General features: G+C 37.0%; 1 protein-coding gene across 1 annotated transcript in view; it reads right to left on the bottom strand.

Annotated features, from left to right (window-relative positions):
* LOC120777560 (cadherin-99C) overlaps nucleotides 1-24,513 on the bottom strand; it is a 70,688-nt gene extending 46,175 nt beyond the window's left edge. The window contains exons 1-3 of the mRNA XM_040108956.1: nucleotides 24,336-24,513; nucleotides 7,240-7,418; nucleotides 6,475-6,600 (exon numbers count right to left, since the gene is read on the bottom strand). Of these exons, the coding sequence (XP_039964890.1) occupies nucleotides 6,475-6,600; nucleotides 7,240-7,418; nucleotides 24,336-24,513 (483 nt within the window). The remainder of the gene's footprint in view (nucleotides 1-6,474; nucleotides 6,601-7,239; nucleotides 7,419-24,335) is intronic.
* Nucleotides 24,514-24,887: the final 374 nt, after the last annotated feature.

Genomic DNA, 24,887 nt, shown 5'->3' on the forward strand with positions numbered 1-24,887 from the left:
AGAATTAATCTCAGCCAATTAGGCAAGCTTCTTAAAGACAAGCAATGCTGTATACCACAAAAAGCCGAGTCTCTCTCTCTTCCTCGCTTGCCAAGTGAATGAAACTTGACACTAACGACTACCGTTTTTATGCAAATATTTAAACTTCAAACGCCAGCCGCGCAATTTATGAATTAAGGCAATGGCACTCAGTAAATAACTCATAATGTCAGCTGGTGTCAGCGGCAACAGTGCAAAATCGTTGTGCTGTGTAGCATGGAGTTTCGTGCGAGAATATGTTTGTGTGCTCTTGGCGAATAGCGGTAAATGACATTGCCGAGCTAATAACTTAATTTGATTTCTCTAATGTATTTATGGATGGCGCAATTTCCTTACAAATGGCGTAATTAAGATGACAGCGGCGAGACCCAATAACAAAAGCGATGAAAGGAGAGAAACACAATGAATGCAAGAAGAGCAACAGAGATCTTTAAAGCGCCGCCCAACTTGTAATAATCAATTTCCGCATGCTCCAGAGCATACAACATATAGACGGGGGTGCGCGGGGTCTGGCTAAGCGACCAACTCTAGTCAAAAGATGTTTAAGCTCACCGAGTGATATGTTTGCGGTCAAGTCATTCCCGTTGAACTGGATTTGTGTTGACGGCAATCGAGCAACTTAAGAACATAAAGTCGTTGTGGAGAGAGGGGAGAACGCTTAGAAAGGAGGGAAGTGGTATAAGCGCATTTGATGAACAGCTCTTTGAAATGGTGCCAATAGGTGCGGCTGCCAACAGCCGTTTGATGTATAGTAGTGCAGCGTGTTGCAAGTTTTGTGTAAAAAATGCACATACGCACTGCGAGTGAGTGTATATATGTGTGTAGGCCAAGTATTTGTGCAAGAATGCAATGTGCATTTTTGCGCCTGTGGGAAATCAGTTTGGAAAGAATGTGATAAAAAATGTATTTGCTTAGACTGTGGCGATTTTTCCGCATCGAAAATTGGCTGGCAACAGAATAAGTATTAAGAAAAACATAAAATTTTATCAAAAAAACTATAACTAATAAAGCAAACTCAGCCACCATTAGCGGTTGTCGTTCGTGTAGACGTGCGTGTCGTGCGACATGCTTCGCTAGCTACATGTTGCGCATTGGCTTCATTAAAAGCAACATCTTACTAAGTACTTGCGTCGACTAACCGCCGCAGCAACTACTCAAATCAACTTTAAAGTGCGCCAAATTGACAACTGTCCAAGCGACTGAGCGACCAAGCGACAAAGCGTCACTTAATTAACAAAAATACGCACAAAATTGAGTTGATTTTTTTCGTTTGATTTTTGCGCATGAACATGGTTTATGCCGGAGAGTGGTTTATTTTGGTTTTTTTCGCTTTTGACTGCTGTCCGTCGAGCGAACAACTTGTCTCCATAATTGATTGCTCTCGCAGTGTTGCCGGTTTTTACTGTTTGCTTGTTTTCAACGTGATTAACTTGTTGTTTTTGGAGGCAATTGACAGTTTCTTCGGACTAAAATGTGGCAAGCATCGAGCGAGCGATTGAGAAGTGGTTGGCAACATTAAAGCTGCAATTGCCGCCCAAAAAACGGGAGCAGCATATATATTTGCGTTAAGATAATGTAATGTCAGTAGATCTATATTATATTTATGTCTTGATATATATTTGGGCAGTACGTATGTATGTATGTTTGGAATATTGTCTTTCATGATGACACCCGTTATTTGTAGTGCTATCGCAGCTTCATGGACAGTTGGCTGGATGGGTGCAAGAGTAAGTTCAAGTGTAATTTTATAGTGCTTAGAATTAACTTTATTTATTTGTTGTAAGTTAATTACTTTAATAAAGGAAATTGGTAGCATTTAGCTCTTAGTATTTCAAGGAGTAAATTCCTGAAGTGACACCAAACATAGTGTTAATAGCTTATATTTCATTCTGATTTTGATAAGAGGTCAACATAATCATTAAGATCATCATTATTATCGTCGTCACCGTCTACATCACTAACATCGCCATCGTCATCGTCATCATCATTATCATTATAGTAATCATTATTATTATTATCATCATCAACATCATCATCATCATAATCAGGATCATTATTGCGATTATCATCTTCATCACCAGCATTCATTCATTAACATCGTGATCATCATCATCATTATCCTTATCATCTTTATTATCACCATCGTCATCATAATTATCATAATCATTATTATTATTATCATCATTGTCATCATCATTATTATCATCACCAACATCGTCATCGTCATCGTCATCGTCATCATCATTATCATTATCGTAATCCTTATTATTATTATCATCATCAACATCATCTCACCATATTTGTCATTATCATCATCATCAGCATCATCATCATAATCAGGATAATTATTCATCACCAGTATTCATTCATTAACATCGTGATCATCATCATCATCATCGTTATCATCTTCATTATCACCATCGTCATCGTCATCATAATTATCGTAATCATTATTATTATTATTAGTATCATCGTTATCATCTACATCGACATTATCATTGTTATTATCATCATCATAATCATCGTCATTATCATCCCCAACATTGTCTTCACTATCACCAACGCCATCATCATCAACAGCATCATGATCATCAACATCCTCATCGTTCTCATCATCATCGCCATCAAGTCCATAATTATCATTACTCAGCCCTTGTGGCTTATGACTCTCATTTATCGATTAAGGATCTGAGTAAAGACGCCAGCTCGCCAGCTAAAGTTCTAACCTTAAGCTACAATTTCAACTTTTTCATTTGGCTTGATATGCGGAAATTATAAGATATATCTATGACACGTTTCGTCCACTACTCGCTAGGTGAAATTAAAAAATTACACCCGGATCACACCGTGCTCAAAATTATTATACTGCCACATTCCTCATTTTATGTTTATGAGCACCTACTCAGTACACCCATTAAGGGGTTTAAGAAATTTTAACATGACTTAAGATTTTTAATGTATACCATGTGAAGACTTCAATCTCATTTTTACTGAAAACAAGTGAGTTAAGATTCTTTACGATAAACTCTATATTTAGGAGTTGTGTTTAATGTTAAACACCAAAAAATATTTATTAAATTAGAGTGTAGAGTAAAATGTAATTCAAAATTTTTAAGAATTAAGAAAGATTTGAATCGCCACAAAAGATTATATAGGGAGAAGATGTGAATAAGGTTCTTTAAATATAAGGTGTGGAAATAAATCGATAACTAATATTATATTAAAAAGTAATTGGAAATGGTAGTTTTATTCAAGAAATTTGTTTTGCCTCATATACAAGATGTGTATATTAGAAAGGTCTCTTTCATCTAATATTTGTTCTAAGCCGTAGAAGAGCATTCAAACACAATGATGCATGCCACATGTCACTAAAATCGCAACACTTTAAATTATCTTCGACACACACGACATAACAAAACATTTTTTGCTGTAGCGCAGTTGTTGCATTAAATTCTGTAAAGAAGTGGAAATGCAAAATAATTGCACGAGGCAATGCACTGTTGAGATGGCCGCTTAAAAACGGCAATAAGAAGTTGAATTAGCACAAAACACAGCAAATGCTAAATAATAAAAAAAAAAATAAACTAAAGTGACTAGACATGTGAAATTTCTGACAGCTGAGGCGCTCGTTTTGATGTTGCTTTGCTGGCATGTATGTCAATCTGACAGCTGTTCCCTGTTGTCTGTTGCAAGCACCAATGCTTATTACGAGGGCTGCTATATATATTCTGGCCTAGGGCAACACACAGGTACAATCTGACATTTCCATTGGAAAGTTTGACATTTTTTAGCATAACATCACTCAGAACGTTTTGTCATTTAATGGTGAATTGTTTTATTTACAGGGAATTAAAAAATTCATCTCGGCCAAAAAATGGAATTAATCGTGAACATTTTCGTGCGATCATTTTTCACAACTTTCGACGTGGATTATCACGACAAGAGTGCATCGATGAACTAAAATCTTTGTATGGCTATGAAGCACCATCCTATAGCACTGTGAAAAACTGGTCCAACGAATTCAATCGTGGCCGACGCTCGCTCAAAGACGAATTCCGTGCAGGTCGTCCAAAAACAGCCGTTGTGCCAGAAAACATTGATGCCGTACGTCAACTGATAATGCAAGACCGTCAAGTAACATACCTTCAGATAGAGACATGCCTATGCATTTCTCCCACCAGCCTACATTCGATATTGCATGAACACCTGGCCGTAAAAAAGGTTTGTTCTCGTTGGATCCCGCAAAATTTGACAATCGCTCAAAAAAAGGCTTGTGTGGATTGGTGTAAAGAAATGCTGAAAAAATACGATCGCGGTGCTTCAAAAGACGTTTATAAGATCGTCACAGGTGACGAATAATGGATCTATGTATGTGAATGAGCCCGAAACAAAACAGCAATCGACAAAAAACAAAAAAAAAAAAAAATAAAAAAAACAAAAAAAAAACCATTTTCGTTGATAAATATGCCTATTTACATTATTTGGCCAGAAATATATATAGCAACCTTTATATAAATTATAAATTTAGTGGTTAGAGTAACCAGTTTATTTATGTTTTGGTATAAATATATTTGAAAATCTATAATTTGCAGATGATTGATGATAAAAAATAATATCTAAAAATCTCTTAAAAATGTGAAAAATAAAGATTAAAATAATTTTTTTTAAAATTTAATATTGCATAATCAGCCAAATCTATTGACATAATGGAAAATATTATACAATGAGAGATATGTATGAGTAAATGCTTTGGCATTTTGCCATGGAAAGACTTATGCCTGAACAACGATTATCCATCTGGAGACCCTGTATTCATTATTGGATAATATTGTACCAAATGGAGATGGTCCAGCACACAGTGAAGAAAATATATGTACATAGCAGCCGTAGCTGATAGTATAAGCGAAGACCGTGGAGAGTCGATTCGGCGCCGTTCACGGCAACCCGGACTGATGTATGGAACGATTTGGTGCTTTTCACGTCGAGACTTTAAGTTGAGAGCGTTGACTCCCGCTCTGTCTTCCTAAGCTACATACATATATCGCTTCGTTCTATGTGCTCTTGAAAAGTTTCAAGAAGATCTGATGTTTTCGGGCCAAATTCTGTTCAGCAATGATGCCCATTTCTGGCTCAATGGGTATGTAAACAGGCAAAATTTCTGCGTTTGAGACAAAAAGCAACCTGAAGAGATTCAACAGCTGTCATTTTATTTAGAAAAAATAACGGTTTGGAGTGCTTTGTGGGCCGGTGAAATCATCGGTCCAAATTTCTTCGAAAATAATGCCGATGAGAACGTGACGTTTAATGGCGATCGTTATGGCATGATGCCTGAAATTGATTTCGGCGACATTTCGTTACAACAAGACGACGCTACTTCCCACACATCGCATCAAACAATGGATTTATGGACAAAACACTACGGTGAGCAGATCATGTCACATTTTGGGCCGGTCGGTTGGCCTCTAAAATCTTGTAACCGTCAGATTTTTTCTTGTGAGGATATGTAAAGTTTAAAATCAATGCGAACAATTTCTCTTCGATTCAGACTTTTTAGCAAAACATCACGCATGCCAATCGCCCGTTACCTGTCGAAATAATTGAACGAGTCATCGAAAATTGGACTCAAGTCTATTGAATTTTCTGAGCAATTGGAATATCTCATACTAATTCTTAGTAAGCCACATTGCATACAAACACGTATGTAGCACATTTGACGTCAATGTTAGTAGAAATAACCTGAGAGCTGTTTGAAATCGTTTTAGCTACAACAAAAGTGCTAACGGTAGTAGCACTCATAAATGTTTGCGAGCATTTGTGAGCAATTTTTATTGGCATTATTTGCAGTTTAGTAGAAATAAAAGTGTGTGTGGGCGCGAAAAACCAGTCGCGATCAATGAAAACCACCCACCAGGTTGGTGAACTTGGCTGGTGCGCGCAGCATAAACTGTCTAGCGAAGGGAAGTCGGTGCGATAGGCAACCAAACGTCCAAGCGGGCGACACAGTGCCTTAGAATTAAGTGCATTTAATTGTTTTTGTTGCCACGGTGATTGCGGTTTAATTCCAGCGAGTTCGTTTTTGTTGCTGTTGTTGTTTTGTCTTTCCACATATTGTGAAATAAAAAATAAAGAAATTAAATTTCGCTTCGCGATAATGCAGCAACATGCCGAGCCGGTGCGCCGACGCAGGTCGCTTCCCGCTAAGCAGCTTATCAAGATTGCGGCGAAGAGGCTAGCTAACGACTGCTTAAGGTTGCAAATAAAGTTAAAACACAAACAAAAAATATGTTTTTTGTAGATTTACGAAAGTTTTAATTTTCTTCTGCGCTCTTTGCCAATATTTCCACGCACACAAACACGTTGTATGTACTCGTATAAGCTGATGTAAGCATGGTGTTGCTTGTTTTTGTAATTGCATAAAAATTGTTCATTGCTTACCTCCGGCACGGTGACCTCATAGGGTGTGTTCCTGAAGCGCGACGCATTGTCGTTGACATCAGATACGCGCACAATAATCGGAATGCTGCGTCGTTTGTTGGTTGCGTTGCGAATCGAACAGGAAACCTGTGGTGCAGCGAAATGAGAAAAAAAATTAAAATAAAATTAACAAACCAAAAATACCAAAAATAAGTAAAAGCAAATAAAATCGCTCAATAGTTTTAAATAAACAAACAGAGAGAAATAACAATACACACACTCAGAAACAGCGAAGCACTCCGTTGGTGGTTTGCATAAGCAGAAGATGTGCTTAAGAAATTGTTGCGCTGCACGCCAAATGGCACAAGTAAAGCAGCCATAAAGCGCTTGCATATTTCAGGTTATTAGCTAAGCGCTCTACATGCTGTTTTTGGCCGGCCGGCATATTTTGTGGCGTGCAACTGTAAAATTTCGCCATAAAAAATTTGCATTTCACCAAATAAAAGCTCACAGCGGCAAGCCACGGCGGGTTGTTTTCGTCTACACACACATACGTTTGCACATGCGTATTTCTCTTCGTTGTTCTTGTTAGCGTTTTGCACGTCCGACTTAGTTGTATAAAGTTCACCGCAAGCCAGCCGCCTTCAGCGCGCCGCATGGCATGCAATCACAAACACACACATATACACATTTAAAAACCCTCACATTCATGCACGTTGCTTCACTTTATTTTCAGCCCAGCTTTAGTTTTAGTGTTCTAGCTTGTGCTTGCTTTCGTGCACTCACCTGAAAGACAATGTGACTCAGATTCTCCTCATCGCGATCGAGCGGCTGCAGCAGCTGCAATTTTTTGCCGTCCAGCAGGAATGTCGGATTCCCCTTTGGGAAGACTAGATTCAGTGCAATTTCCGTGTAGGGATCACCGTAAATTGGCAACTCCGGCGGCGTGGTTTGTTGGCCAATAACTGTAAATACATAAATAAACAGTGCGGTAGCGGTTAGTGAATAAACAACAAGCGACAATATAAAACAGAAAAACATTTAAAACAAAGGGAAACGTTAATTTTGGCTGCACCGACACTATAATGCCCAGAACAGGGTAATTTTTCAAATCACAAAAGGGTTTAAGTGTATATTTAAATTTTTATTTTAATTTTTATCAGCAAGTTTTAATAGCAGCTTTATGCTGTAGTAGACCAATTTGCACAATTTGTTCGAGAATTGTAAAAACTTGCCCACTAATCCATGTCAATTTTCGGGAAAATAAAAAGTCCTATCAAATTGTCTTTCATAAAGGCACTTGATTTCGATCATTCAGTATGTGTGAAGGCTGTATGGTGTAGTGACCGATATCGGTTCCGACAAATGATCGGCTTCTTAAAGATAAAAGAAAGTGAGACAAATTTAAAATCTATATTTCCTCGAGTATAAATAGAGAGGCGGATATGGCTAAATGTAACCGTCGGACATCCTATAATGTAGTCAGTTACATTATAGGATGTCCGACGGTTACTTTTGGATAAAATTTCAATGACTACACATACTAATTACATGACAAAGGTCAAGAAAAAGTATCTACAGAGTAACAGCTACCACAACAGGGCACTGGCCATGCGTCCAAAATGGGTATGCCCTACAAAGACATCTGCCGAGGCTGCGGAGTAGCAGGGAACAAGGAAACAATTTTCCACTTCCTCCGTGAATGCCCAGCTCTAGCACAGATCCGACACTAAACACTTGGAATCCATCAAGCACCAAACCTTGAATGGATTTCTACTAAAAGCATATCGGACATAAGTAGTTTCATCGAAACCTCAAAATGGTTTGAGAGAGAAGGTGAAACGTAATAGCAGATACAGGAGGTTCTACGAATAGTGTATCAAAATGGCACATCAAGTGCTAATTGAGCCCGATAGACAACAGGGCTGCACTTCTACCTAACTACCTACACATAATAAATATATCCTAGTCAGGGCATAATAATTAAAAACATAGAAAGATAAAGCTAAAAACGCGGTGAAGAAATCTAAAAAAGTTGTGCAAAAAGAAGAAAAATGTAAAAAAAACCCTTTTTTTTGAAATAAAAAAAAAATTGCTTTAAAAAAGCGTGACTCTAAATTGTATTTTTTCCTATTGTGGTTTCCAATAATACAAAATATATTTATTATTTATTAAAATAACTATTTAAAGGTATTCCATTCCATATAAATTGCAAATTAAATGAAGAAAGTTTATCTCTTTGAAATGTTGCCTGCGCTACGTTTCGGATAGTCCATCCCTTAAGACCTATTTTCAATGACTCTTTCGAGCATTTCAACTGATAACAGGCGAATGACACGTGTGATGTTATGCCCCTACAGGAAAAAGTCTAACGATGTGATATCACACGATCTTGATGGTCAATCGACCGGTCCAAAACGTGAAATTATCTCCTCACCGAAGTGTTTTCTCAATAAATCCATTGATTGATGCGATGTGTGTGAAGTGGCGCCGTCTTGTTGAAATCAAATGAAGCCGAGATCACAATCTTCAATTTCAGGTATCAAATTTGTCGGTTATCATGGCGCGATAACAGTCGCCATTGACGGTTACGTTCTCACCGGCATCATTTTTGGATAAATGTGGACCGATGATGATTCCACCGGCCTATAAGCCACACCAAACTTTTTTTCTGAATGAAATGGCAGCTGTTGAATATCTTTAGATTTCGCTTCGTTCCAAATGCGTCAATTTTGCTTGTTTACATACACATTGAGCCAAAAATAGGCATCGTCGCTGAACAAAATTTGGCTCGAAATGTTGGATCTTCTGTAAACTCTCAGCTACGGCTGCTATATTTTCTTCACTGCTTGCTGGACGTGGTCTATTCGCTCGAATATTATCCAATATTGAATGTTTGGTCACAAGATGGAAGATGGTGTTTCGAATAATACATATTGTGCTGACCATAAGTTGAGCGAATCGCGTGAAACACATTCTTTACATAAAATAAATTTTCGTAATAAATTTGAACAATTTGTAAACGTTGTTATAGCGTTGATAAAAGTATCTCTTCTTGGTTTACCCGTAATATTTATTAGATATTGTTGAATTACATATTTTCTAGAAATTCGTGTATAATGAAAATTTTGCCGGACTTTTAAAAGGCTGTATGCTTATGATTATACAAAAAACAAAATCTCTGAATTGAAACTTGAAGCTCATAAGACAATTTTTTGTATTTTGTGATGTCCAAATACGTATTTGTTCCTGAAGTCGAAATTTATTTAATTTAGAAATATTACCTCCACAGCTGAGTTACTTGTACATTCGTATTTGACTACAGCATCGTCTGTAGAATCTGTCGATGCTCTCAAATTCCAGCGCTGCATTTAGTCTTGGAAATAACCACATTTAAATTCTGAACACACTATTTCACTTCATGTAAGTTATACATAACGGCATAAAACCATTCAAAACCGTAATAAAACTGCTAACAAAGTTAACCGTTCCTTTGAAGCTTCTTTTATGACTTGTAAGTATTGGTTTAGATATTAGTAGAATTGGGTAAACCTACAAATGTTTGCTAAGCTTCAAAGACGAGCTTCAGCGAATGGCCATTAACGGCGAAAAATTAAGCGGCACACTTGCTTTTGTGCATACACGGCCATATGATGGTCAATAAAATGTGCTAAAGCATCGGGAACACTGATTAATTAATTCGGGAGCATGCAGGAGCAATGCATGGTATTGCTTAGTTGTTCGCAAGCTTATCAAGCTGTGTGCCAGCTGTGAATACGGAAGTTATAAAAGTTCGCACAATTCTTGTCTCATGTTGTGTTTACTTGATTAAATCTTGCACTGTTGAGCATATCTTTTGTAAGCATAAATGAAAATGTTAACAAGTTATGTCCTTATGAAGCGTGTTTAGAATGTTTAAAACTAAAACAAACCATTAAATTCTTTGTAGAGTTGTTAGTAGGTGTTAAGCGAAGCAAAAAAGTGTTGTGTATAGAAAGAGGTCTTTAAAAAAACCACTCGACTTTTCAAGATCTATTTGCTTTTTCATCAATATTGAGCAGAGTGTTTTCGAGGCTATGATATTTTTCTCCTAGAACACTATATGTTCTCGTTAGTAACAAAAGGTTAGAATATATCCATTTAAAAACTCAGCTGTTCAATTTGGTTATCGCTAAATATAATATTTTATGGACTTTTAACTTCTTTAACTTATAGAATTTTCATAGATTTCTTATTATATGCCATCTATGAAAATTCCATACAGCCTTACTTAAAAAGCCGAACATCTCGAGAAGTATTAATTACAGTGATTTTGCGTTCGTACCTTTTTTATAGCAAATAAAATTTCCTACAAGTTTGTCCTGAACATTTTTTCTGTAGCTCTTGTCATTTACGAGATATATAACTACAAAAAAATGCGAATTTCGTGGACTAATCGGGTTTAGAGCCCCGTACTACCTAGCCGGTATGAGTTACGACTTTGTTGCACTGGGCACTTTTGTAGAGTGAACAATTCTGAGAAATATGCATCTAAATTCAAAGCGATGCCATAAAAAATCTCTGATCTGTAGGAATTTAAAGATAAAAACTCACGATTATAGTGTATTTTCTATGAAAAATTTTACATGCCTTGGTCCAGTTCTTAATGTTAATATTTAGGGCTAAATTTCAGGTAATTTTTTTTAGGGTATTTCCAAGGAAATTTCGTGACGAGACTGAAAAAAATTAATAGTTCGGAAAAAAACAGCCTAATATACTCGTACATACATATATTTTTTTTTATTACAATATATTTAGAATCTGTTTAATTATAAAAAAACAACAAGTAAATTTCATGCGAAAACAAAAAAAATAATAATAAACTTATAATATTTTTTGAAAATATTTTTCAATGCGTATGCCGTTCATCTTTAATTTTTATTTGAAATTTTGCAAACATCTTTTTCTCTATAAAAATTAGTTCATTTCTCGGAACCGCCAATATCGGACCACTATAGTATATAGCTGTAATACAAAATGACTGGTCAAAATCAAGCTAAAGATCTTTTTATACACTTTTATGCTATAAGAAATGCATCTGTGAAGGCTATAATACGCTTTTTTAGCTTTCAACCCAAGGTGGATCTAAATAATTTAAATTTTCTACGGCTTAATGTGTGTTTCGTACTCTGCGTACATGCTAATGCCTGCTGCTTTAATTTCTCATTACCTGTTAATATTGCGCTTTATTTCATTTATCAACTATCTAACGAATTCCTCCTTTCTTTCAGCGTTCCCATTCCTGTGCAACTTCCCATTCGTGCCACACAATTATAATCATTATATCAGACACTTAAACTAAAGCTAAAATCACAAGTTGTAACAAGTGGCAAAAGGGGTAAAAAGGAATGTAGCATAAAACAAAACAACTACAAAAATAAAACAAATGAGAAGCCAATGCCAGTGCACACCTACACACATAACATCACAAACTACAGACAGCCGAGCGTTAGAACACCAAAATATTCGATTTGTAAGAACAGCAGAGCAGCTAAGTTAGCGCTCCGACAGCAGAGAGGAAGCTAATGTAACAAAAACAACAACAATAGAAAATACAAGAACACAAAGTAAATAAAAGGAGAGATGCAAAAGAGCAACGAAACACAGACGACGAGCGCTACCGCTATGGCAGGAAGGTGCTCGAGTTTTGTGCGGCCGCAAAGCGGTGTTTGAAAAACAAAAACAACAACAACCACAATTGTATTATGTGTCCAAAAATGCATAAAATAAGAAATACTAAAATACTAAAAAGCAAATGAAATATAATGACGATGGAGCTTTGGGGGGAGGGTTGTGAATGAACACATGCAAGTAGCTTCGTGCAACAGCGCGTTGGCTAGTAGAGTAGTAGCTGTGTCAGCGTAGTTGCAAGCACATTTTGTGGCATGTTGCGCGTTTATTGTTGCGGCTGCTGCGCTTTCTGCGCTGACACAATTGTTTTTGCTTTGGTTCAACTCTGTTCAGTTCTTGAGTTTTTCTGCCACACTTTGGCTGCCTGCAACCGAATACGACTTTTTTTCTGTTTTTCTGCAACTTGCGCGATGCAGATGTTGCACTTGGCTTGTGTAAAGGGCGCCTTTGTGGCAAGAGCGGCGACGGCAGCAGTCACGCCGCTGAGGCACACACCGAAGCTGCAACAAGGCGTAACAACTGTAATTACCAACGAAAAAGGCAGTGAGTAAAAGGCAACCAGGAGCGGACGGCCGACAATGGGCAGCCGCATTGGTGGCGTTTAAATGGCGGTTGGTGTACAGTGCAAGGGCGGTCCCGACATTTTAACATTGGACAGTTTGATCGGAACGTTAGTAGCCGCGGCTGTCTCGAGTAATGACTGCCACAATCAGAAAGTTGTGTTCTACATATGTATGTGTGCGTTGATGCCACGAAGATTATTATTTCGTGTTGCATGGCTGCTGTTTATTGGTTGCAAGCTTTGTTTTTGCCTTTTCTGTTAGACTAAGACTTTTTGCTGCCACTTTTGCTTATGATTTCATGTTGCACTTGCCACGCTTGTGTTGCACAATTCATTTAATACAATTACGCGACGAGTTGTGTTTCCGTTGATGGAAACTTAGCTGCCTCGCTGCATGCACAATTGCCGTGTTCCTGCCGCGGCAGCCGGAGTCGAGTGTATATTTATGTCTGTGGCAAGTATAAAATCAAATTTGAATGCTTTGGAATGATGGACGTTGAGACAGTTTTATGAAGCGCAAATCGCGGCAAAAGGTAAACATGGACACGCACACATGCACACATGATAATTGTAGGTTCTTAATGTGTGTGTTATTGTATTGTGCTGTTGATTATTTGTGCCATGTTGCAGGAAATGTGAACGTCGGAATGCATGCAACATGTCATTATTCACCACATAGGTACATATGTACATATATCTGTCATGTATGTTCATTCCACATGCATGCAACCCCAGCTCAATACACACACATATACAGAAAAACATAAAATTTCATTTGAACGCACCATTCACACGCCGCAATGTTGCAGCACATAGCGAAAATCAAAAAGTGTTCGCACAAATGTGGCAAGTGCAACATCCTTTGTTAGCAGCTTCTGCGGGCACCAACGGTGTCTATTAAATGCGACATAACTCTTTTATCGCCAACGCTGCCGTTTCCTCATATTAAAAGTAAAAGGCAGTACACTTACACATACCACGCACACATACACTTACACATATATTCAGAAAGCTCGATTACATTTATACTAGAACTACATGCAGCACGTTGGAGCAGCATTCTCTTACGTGGCAAAGTAAATTACGCCACAGATCTTAAATTAACAATCTTAATGAAAGCTTGCCAATCGGCCGAAGGGAGGTGCCGCCTTGGCAGCGAGTGTTGCAAATCCTATTTAGTAGACACGAAAGTGATTGTTGGTGCTTGCAACAATGCTTGTAAGGCCTCGATGTTTGAAAAGAGAGCAACGGGTAGATGCAGAAATTTGTATGTAGGTATGTGTCCATTTTCCTTAAAATATGTTATAAATCGCCTTATACGAACGATTTGCACCAAATTAATAATGAATCATTAAAAATAGACACTCAGAAGAAAACGACTGTTGAGGCTTTGAATAGACATGCAAATGCGATTTCAAAAATAATAAAAGCTCGTTAGCTCGCCTAATTCATATAAAAGAAACTGATTTTTTTTATATTTTCTAAAGCTCCAAAAACCAAAACAAAAGCTCAATAAACTACAAAAATATTTTTATGCTACAAGGAAAGCTCAATAAATTATGGTGAGAGCTTAATAATTTAAGCTTAAATTATAGTAAAAGCTCAATAAGCTACAAAGAAAGCTCCATCAATTATAGTAAAAGCTAAATAAACTAAAAAAAGTTCTTTACACTATAAGGAAAGCTCAATAAAGTATAGTAAAAGCTCAATAAGCAACAAAAACGCTTTTTATGCTAGAAGGAAAGCTCAATAAATTATGGCGAAAGCTTAATTTCTACAATGAAAGTTTATAAGCTAAGAAAAGCCCTTTATTTAAAAAAAAGCTCAATACAATTTGGTGAAAGCTTAATTTCCACAACGAAAGCTCAATAAGCTGCTATGAGACTTCAAAAAACTATAATGTAAGCTCATGAGAAACACTAACATTGCTAAACTGGGTTAAAGTTTGGTTTTCGACTCTTACCTCAGCCATCCAGAGAGCTTTCAATATGATATTTTATAGTACTTGCGCAAAAAAGCTTTCAGTGAGCCTAAAAATGAATTAATGAATGACTGCGAGTAAAATCAAAAATACAATCTAATGCAGCCTAAAAAAAACGTTACAGAGTAAGTAGGGTGTAAAAAAGAATATGACTCAACGGGGGGTTAAAAAATTGTATGAAATTTCCTTCAAGAAAGAAAATATCTGATAACTGATTGTTTGAGAATACTTAACAAATTGAGGTAACATTTCTTCAACCAAAGAGTTTATAACCGATCATTCTAATATTGTAGCGAGAAGACGAAGCTATTTATTATGAAAAATATAAATAGAGATGGTTCCTGTTTCAATTGGCTGTATTGAGAACAGATAGAGATTGATCAATTAAAAAAAGGTTACAAAAACTGCGTAATATGAATCGCATTCAAGAGAACACTAACACTGTTAATGCAGTTAAGATGATATGCAACTTTTGTTTCAACTCCAACTTAATTTTCATGAATTTTATGCATTTAGCCACGTCGCAGTTACATCATGTAACACCAAGAAATGGCAGAATAATTAAGTTCGACAATTATAAAAAAGTAGCGCCAGTGGATGGTGAGGACAATAACTTGGCTGCTCAACCGCGGGCATGATTCACAGCATAGCATGGCGCAGCACAGCATAATACAACCATGAACATCGTGCGCGAAAGTGTTTAATGATAATGACGTTAACGAAGAATAAACGGCGGCGTCACCACACCGATGGCGGTCGTCGCAGTCAGGGGCTGTCAGCGCGGTAGTCATTAACTGACACTGCCGTAGTTTGCATTTTTAGTAAGAACCAACAAGAAATAATGTTTCTGCTGTGCATTTACATATATGTATTATGAATGTGTAGTTTTTCTGTCACCTTTGATGAGCACATATAGGGCGGTGTGGTATAAAGCAAAACAAAAGTAGCGGCAGTGAGTGGATGAAGGTGGCGACTGCCGTGGAAGTCTACTGTGTATGTTGATGGGACTCCGGAACATTAGTTTTCAAGCGAAAGTGAGTTGTGTGCACAAAAATATTCTGCTGTCGGTGTAAATTAGAGCTCACTGGTCGCTAAACATGGCGGCTGGGAAATTATGACAGTTTTTATGATGCTCGGCATGGTCAGGAGGGTCAGCTTTTGTGATGGCAGCAAGGTTCTTGCAAAATTGTGTGCTTTAACTAGTGTAATTTTGGCGAAAGATATTTAGAAGTGAAGGGTGAATACCAAAAAAATACATGAAACCAAAGTTGAAAGGGATTTGAATTAAAAATTTGAGGCTCATTGGAAGAATGTGCAGGTCCTCTGAAAAAGAAGATCGAAATAAGGAAGAAAATATCCAATATCTTCACTATGCAACTAGCTACCAAATATTCGCAACTTAGAGCACCTTGACAACTTGCAACTTGGTAACATGCTCATTACAATTATTTGCAACCGTGAACGTTTTTGTATTTTACAAGTTCGCGTCGTACTCTTGACACTTTGGAATGCCTTATTTATGCATTTCGCCTATACTTGCAATATATTTGTGTGTACGTGCAGATAACTGCGTCTGGCTGTAATGCGAGTCACTCCACCATTTGGTGCAACAATAATTTCTGTGCTGGCAAAACCTCTTGGACTCGCTGGCGCACAACATGTAATTTAATGCGCCACATTCGTTGCAACTGCAACGCACTGAGCTTGCTTTCATGTTCAGTAGCTCGCCACATGTGTGCAACCAGGACACTGTTGCCGACAACGAGCAACGCATATTTATTGGCCCACCAAATGACAATGTCAGCGCATAAACCAACAGCGCAACGAAGAAATGCGTTCGACGTATTTATTACATGAACATTTGTGGTAAGTTCGATAGATATATATATACTTGTATTATATTCTCAAAAGAGAGTAGTAAAAAGATTGTTGGTGTCGAAAGAGGAATTAAAACAAACACATAAATGTATGTATGGCTTGTATTTGTGAACTTGTGAAACACAAAACTGGCTACTGGATTTTAGGGTTTAATACTTACTTTTAGTTTTTTGGACATTAGTGCAGTACTGCATAAAGATAGCTCACAAAAGAGGTTTTATATTTATCCAAGAATAAAGAGATCATAGTTTTAAAATTTTTTTTTGTGTTTCACAGACCAAGAAAAGTTAGAAAAATTGGCTTTTAGTTTAATAAATGTCGAGAATGTTGAATTTGCATGTTGCTTTGGAGTGTTTGATGCATATTTTCAGTAGAAAAGTGAGACTGTTAACACTTTAAATGGGGAGCCATAATAAAATCTAAACTACTCTGAAGTAGAGGACTCTACGTACAAACGGAAAGTATGTGCCTTGCAAACAATTCAGAAGAAAGCAGAGCTGGCTAAAGCATTCCGTGTGGGCATAACAGTCTAACGATACTGACAGTATCATCAGTTTATTTTCAAAACTAAAATGTGTGTATTTTCATTTTCAGTTTGCTTTTTATTTTTCAATTTGCGTTTGAAGCACGCTCACCAAAGTCTTTTATATAAAATCTCTTAACAGGCATATTTACATCTCCGAAAGCAATGCGAAAGTACCAGTTGCACGATAAATAAATAGCGAATGCTAAAATATCAGCGAAAAGTGAAAAATAGTATCGATTTCCCGCTGTAAACAATGAAAAAGTACATACCTCCCAGTTTGTGGCACGTTTGTTTAAAATCGCTTGCGGCAATGTGAGTCTAGCGGGGCGCCAAAATGCGGCCGAGAGAGATGCCAAAGCAATTTTCACGTAGCTAACTAAATGGAAAAGGGAAAATATACAGATATGTGGTGATATGAAAATATATTTATGTGTGTGTGTTATATCTGTGTGTGTTGGAGAAGTAAATGGCAATCGTTTATCGCAATTGTTTTCGCTTGCAACAAATAACTACAAGGTGTGCTCCAAAGTAAACAGGACTTAAAAAAAACAAAGCAAATGGTTTTTCGGCAAAATTAATTTATTTTATTCCAAATACTCTCCTTCTGCTTCAATACAGCTTTTTGCACGTTCCAAAAGCATGTCGAACGAGTGTTTTAGTTCGTTGGCCGGTATGGCTGCCAGTATGCCGGTGCAAGCCTTTTGAATGGCCACTACGTCTGCATAACGCTTTCCTCTCATGGGCAAATCCATTTTTCCGAAAAGTAAAAAGTCGCACGGTGCCATAATAGGTGAATACAGGGAGTGGTTAAAGGTTAAAAGGTGAGTTTTGGTCAAATAATCGTCCTTAGAATGTTGGATTCTGAGCAATTTTTGGTCGTCAGTCAATGTGTGCGAAACAAACCCTGCACACACTTTTCGTAAGCCCAAATGTTCGGTCAAAATGCGATAAATCGATGTTTTGGAGATGTTCAATTCCATTTCCATGAATTTCAATAATGACTTCGGCTGATTTTTGATGAATTCACGCACAGTTTCGATGGAATTTCCGGTGATAACGGATTTTGATTGGCTCACATTTATGTCCTCACAACCACTTTGAAAACGTTTAAACCACTCGAGCACTCTGCAACGCGATAGGAAATCATCGCCATAAACTTGTTTCATCAATTGAAACGTTTCGGTTTTACCAATTTTAAAACAAAATTTAATGTTGGCTCTTTGTTCGAAGCTCATTTTCGCAACGATAACACAAACATACTGACACTTAAAACGCAATAACTTCACTTCCAATCTATGAAATGTCATGAAATTCTCACTGGACAATCGATAAAGATAGCAGATTCTAACGCACCAGTCGACATATAGATGGCGCCACCAGGGGGCGCTAGATTCAAAAAGTCCTGTTTACTTTGGAAACCACCTTGTATTACTATGGCACCGATGATGGAACCATATATAGAGCAACAACATGTGCGTAAAGGCTGATTTATATCAACATGAGCATGCTTTTGTGTGTGTGTTTTTGCAAACCCTATAAAAGCAATTGTTAATTTAACTGCAAATTGCGCCAATATTTCTCATTTCACCGCCGATGGCTTATTCAATTTTCCATTGTAATGGTCAAAAGGAAGGCAACAACATCGAAATAATATCACTGATGCAAAGCGCTGTATATGTGTACGCGAGTGTGTGCACAGAACTAATACTTGTAGTAAATTTGAAGATCTTCGCGCAGAAGATTGCTGCTATGATTTTGTATACCAGCTGCAGCATTTGTTGTTGTTGCAGTTGGTTTTAATTTTCTGATATCCTCCTGCAGCACTCAACAATGGCATAACAATCAAAGTATTGTTCAAAAACGATTTTTCTTTGTTAATAAAGGCGGCAAACCGCAAACATTGCTATGCTGGACAAGTAAAATAGCAAGAAAAAGTAAGAAAAAGGAGATGAACCAAGCGTGGCTGCATCTGCGCACTGTGGTTTAGTTGGGTGAATGAAATTGTATTACATTTGAGGAGTGTTAACAGGAAAGCGTGAGTTGTTTAAGCTCTTGGTGAAAGATTAAGGATCGCCAGAGATTTTGATATTCATTAAACAAACTGTAATAATGAAAAAATGACGAATATATTGAAATAAATAAGAGTTAAAAGGTGAATAAAATTTATAATGGCCTGCTTTCAGGCGCTTAAAGTTTCTAGATGTCCAGAAATTTAGTATTATACAATTCATTTGCGCACTCATACCATTTTTTACCTTTTAAGCTCTTCAATCTACATAATTATGTAACAGGTTGGTAATTTTGCTAAATATTATTGTTTGGCAATATTGAATAGTATTTCAAAATGTAGTCAATAAATATTTTGTTTAACTTTTTTGGTAATTAGAAAGTGCGAAATAACAATAATAATAATAATAATAATAATAATAATAATAATAATAATAATAATAATAAAGAACAAATGTTTGTGTGTTTAATCTGGTGTGACCAAGTCCAAAAATCGTGCATAATAATGCACTGTCTCCTAGTTATAGTTGTCGGAAAGATTGGAAAATATCGGTAGAGATTTGTGTTTTTGTAGTGGGGCGAATATCTGGCCCAGCATTCTTTTCGGTTTCTCTATAAAATTTTTTGGCTGGATTTCTGAAGTCATTTTTGTTAATGCTCTTTATAAGTTTTAAGGGAGCTGTAATTCCTGGTTTTGCTACGAATTCTGCTAGAGTATTCCCTTGCATGCCGATATGGCTGGGTCTCAATGAGAGTTTTACTTCTCCTACATTCTTCTTCTTCTTAATTGGGGTAGACACCGCTTACGCGATTATAGCCGAGTTAACAACAGCGCGCTAGTCGTTTCTTTTTTTCGCTACGTGGCGCCAATTGGATATTCCAAGCGAAGCCAGGTCCTTCTCCACTTGGTCCTTCCAACGGAGTGGAGATCTTCCTCTTCCTCTGCTTTCCCCGGCGGGTATTGCGTCGAATACATTCAGAGCTGGAGTGTTTTCATCCATCCGGACAACAAGACCTAGCCATCGTAGCCGCTGTCTTTTAATTCGCTGAACTATGTCAATGTCGTCGTATATCTCGAACAGCTCATCGTTTCATCGAATTCGCCGTGGCCAATGCGCAAAGCACCATAAATCTTTCGCAAAACTTTTCTCTCGAAAACTCGTAACGTCGACTCATCGGTTGTTGTCATTGTCCAAGCCTCTGCATCATATAGCAGGACGGGAAATATGAGCGACTTATAGAGTTTAGCTTTTGTTCGTCGAGAGAGGACTTTACTTTTCAATTGCCTACTCAGTCGGAAGTAGCACCTGCTGGCAAGAGCAATCCTGCGTTGGATTTCCAGACTGTCATTGTTGATGGTGTTAAAACTGGTTCCTAAAGAGACGAGATTATCTACAACTTCAAAGTTATGACTGTCAACAGTGACGTGAGAGCCAAGTCGCGAGTGCGACGACTCTTTGTTTGATGACAGGAGATGTTTCGTCTTGCCCTTGCTCTTATTCCGAAAAACTAAATTTTTATCTGTGTTTATGTTTTGCTATTAGACGTACGGTAAAGATATTTTTTGTTTTCCTTAAGATTAAAAAATAAACTTTTACACTTCATTTGGAGTGTGTCTTCGCTAAAAAGGCTTACTCTCACACAACACTGCTAAGTGTAGCCAATATAATTAAATAAAAAAATGTCTCAAAACTTTTAAGAGGAACTTGGAAGATTCAATATAACATTGTCGATAATTTCTGTTATTCATTTAATTACACTAACAACACTGGTCTTGTTTCACAATGTCAGGTTTTTCGGCAGGATTTTTTTACTAAGCGCCTAAATGTAGACCTTCGTACTGAAAACAAATTGTTGAAAAAGCTTTATAGATATCGAGAAGTTATATTCTGAGATTTTGAATAAAATTTATTGCTGGTCTCTTACTTTAAGCATATTTGACATTTTTGAATCCGAACATACTACTTCATTCAGAAATAAAATGCTTAAAGACAAAAACTTCCAAGTAGAAAAATCGATATAATAATGTGCGTAAAACACTGTGTCGCAGTGCCAGAAAAGCAAGAGCCTTCAATGCTGAAATTGCTGCAGGATATGAAAGCAACAGCAACTAAGGCGCAGCGCGAGGAAGCATAAGCGAGAATAGCTAAGGAAAATAACACTTCGACTAGATTCTTTGAATGAGTTTTATTTTTATTCGCCTTCAACTGCCACAGTGAAGTGGCAAGCGCATAAAAGTAAATTGATCTGCTTTTGCTATCGCAACACAATCGCTGCACCGAAACAACAAACAATAACACAACAACGAGCAGCAAGAACACTTTAATAATAGTGGCGGCAGTGGCACGCACGTAATCTACAACACACGAGTCTTAGTTGGAACATAAAACACTTGGCAACAGGCAACACGATATGCAGACGACAAGCAACACAAGAAGGGCGCTACATAGATAGGTGTGTAAGTACACATAAATGTGCTTGTGTGTGTGCTTGGCGTTTGCAAATGCAATTGCGGCGAATTGGTAGACGCCTTTAAATGGCGTCACGTGCAACTTAATGTGTACAGCACTCCAGCTCTGATGTCAGTTTTTGTTGTAGTGCATGCAACAACTGGCAACGCATCATTATCATCATCAGCGTATATAAACATTTATGTTGCTATACACTGTTGTTATTGTACTTTTTGTTGCTTACTTGTTGAAATTGCCATGAAACTGATTCATTTATTGGGGCCTAATATAGTGGGCAAGGCGGTTGGCACAGCTCAGCAACTCATTCAACAAAGCAACTTATGAAATGGAGTTGTTGTTGTTATTGCTGCAGCTTGTTGCAAATAAAAAATGTGCGATAAGTTCATTTGGTGCATGAAATTGCTCCAAATGAAATGGCTGCGTTGATTTTGTGCGATAATTTTTTAGACTGGCCCTTTGCCGTGCGTTGGTCAGGGCGTATACTTAACTTTTTCCAATTATTAAGTGCAGAGTTAAACTAGCATTGCTGGAAAATTATACACCTTTTACGATTATGTGTTTGAGTATAACTATTATGAAAAGTGGTGTTTGACCACAACTTGCCACTAAGTAAATCCGAAGCTTCTGCAAGATAGACGCAAGTTGCTCCCGCTGCTGTCGACGTGTGCTGTTATCGACACACACATGTGCGCTGCTACATTTCTATGCCATTTTGATAAATGATGCTTGTTAGCTCTACTAAACATGTGGCGTGTATTTGCAAATATCTATAAGAGCCTTAGCGATAAAGGTAAATTATTTAAGACAAAAGTGGAAACGCGCCATCAAACAAGCAAACAATTTATAAATATTTGTGCGTTGCCAAGCAACAACAATGCGCTAAGGCTGACTGCTGTGTCTGGCGCATAAAGTGATGAAGAAAAATGGCAGCATATATTACTAAACTCGTCAGCGCGGACAAAGGCCGTGGCTTGCAGTCGGCGATACATTTAATTTTAAATTAAGTAAAGGTGTAGAAAATACACATGCTGAAAACCGGAACTGGTACATGATCATATCTATATTTATAGCAACAACTTCTAAAAATTTGCCGAAGTTGTGCAAATGAGAAAGCAAAGCATTTTGTTAAGGTTTATTTTGACAAGAAATGAAGAGAATAGTGCAACATAAGTCTAATGATTTTTATTTACAAAGGGAAAAATATAAAAATATATAAAAATAGTATACATATATCCTAAAATTATTTGTGCTAAATGGAAGATGAGACCAATGAAAGGAAGCATTGTTATTTGTCAAAAACAGCAGGAAGCATAAGTTATTGAGTACTTTAGAGCACTCTAAGAAGTACGTTAAGGAGAATAAAAATTAATTGGTGTACGAACTTATTGTTGAGAAGGCTCCAATTTAGCATTATAAACTTGGCAAGTGCAGTCAAAATTTTTTAATTAATTTTTTCTGTTTAAAGTTAATATGAGTGGCACCAGAATATCGGAATTTGCTCAAAGAGAAATTAGAGTAGTGTTGAGCAAAGAGATGTATGCCACACAAAAACAAAAAAAAGTTCTCGCCCTCATAAAATATCCTACAAGTTTAGTTAACTGTGACTTTTTCTTCATAATTTGAAAACCCAAATTACAGATGCGGAAAAAAATATGACACAAAAGAAATATATTGTACAACCTGTCTTCATTTTTCCGTAAACATTTAGCAATTTACTATGATATTTATGAAACTATAAGACATAAATATTCTTTAACAGTTGGCTGTTTTAAGAGCATTAAAAAGGCATAACTAAATAACTTAAAATCTGTACACTTCAATTGCTTAAGAGGAAACTTTAGTCCAGTATCCCCATATATAAATACACCCTCATGAAAGCGAAAATTAATCACTCTCCATATAATGGGTTGTCAAAAAAGTCTTGCGGAATTTTTATTGCATTTTTTTTTTTGTTGAAATTGATATGAATTTTTGATGACTCATGTCCAGCTCTTGACCGATGCTATGACTGCTACTAAGTCGGTTTCTTTCGACCAATTCAGCGATTTTATCGCAATTTTCGACGACAGGCCTTCCGGAGCGTGGCGCATCTTCGACCACCTCTACACCAGAACGAAAACGTTGAAACCATCGTTGTGCGGTGGAAATGGAAACTGTATCGGGTCCATAAACTGCACAAATTTTATTGGCGACTTGAGATGCATTTTTGCCTTTATCGTAGTAGTACTGTAAAATATGTCGTATTTTCTCTTTATTTTGCTCCATGTTTGCGACGCTATAACTCACGAACGACTTAAAAGAAACGACAATCAATCAAACATGTGTTAGCGCATGAAACGAGCTTTCCAAAAAGGTATAGCATGACCCAATGCGACGATAAAACTAGAACTACGCGCTATCAGCGCCAACTAGCGAAAATACCGCAAGACGTTTTTGACAACATAATATTTGGAAAGACTTAAGCAGCAAACTCGGTTGATATGTATTATCGAGCATAAATGCTTTAACTCGTCATTACCTGTACAAAACCATAATTCGATACGTATTATGCAGAATCCGAGCCGCAATTCTGAGAGCCTAAATTGGACTACAAATCTTCTTAAGTAAAATGCTTTTAAAATTCTTTAGAGCATTAAAAAGATAGTAGACGAGGTGTATAAGGTGGAAGTGCTATATTAATTTCTTATGTTACCATTTGCTTAAATAATTTATAGAAAGTAAGAATATATTCATCTTTATTCTTACTTCTAATTTTACAATAAAAATATTTGATAATTTTCTACTTACAATCACCACGACTCTCTTCAATATCCAATATTATATTCGTTTGTCCCGTTTCAACTTCACAAAGCTGTGATTTGCCCGAAATACCCGCAATACGTTGACAACTACGCCACAACAAGAACAATAATGCACGCGCTGTGCTTGCTGCTGCACTTCGACTCAAAGTGTATGGCGGCGACATTGTGTGGCTAAAATGAAAAACAAAAAAATAAAAAACAAATAAATTATAAATAAATGTCTTAGTAAAAACAAATATTAAATTAAATAAAATATTATTATATTAAGTAGTATAAGTACGAGAACTGTAAAAAATAAATATGAGGTGAAAAGTGTAAAAAAATATGCAACTACACGAAACAATCCATGAACTTTGGACGAGTTAAAGGTGCGTGGGAAGAGGAAATGAAATGCATAGGGATCAGCCGATCGAAGTCGATGGTGGCAGAAAAAGCTGACCCAAACTTTTTGTTCTTAAGTACGACATTTGATTTCATCGAAATGCTATAGCTTTCATTATCATTATAGAGTCTACTTGTGAGTCTTTACGTAGGTTGC

Source organism: Bactrocera tryoni, chromosome 1 (assembly GCF_016617805.1).
Source record: "Bactrocera tryoni isolate S06 chromosome 1, CSIRO_BtryS06_freeze2, whole genome shotgun sequence".
NCBI classification, from domain to species: Eukaryota; Metazoa; Arthropoda; class Insecta; order Diptera; family Tephritidae; genus Bactrocera; species Bactrocera tryoni.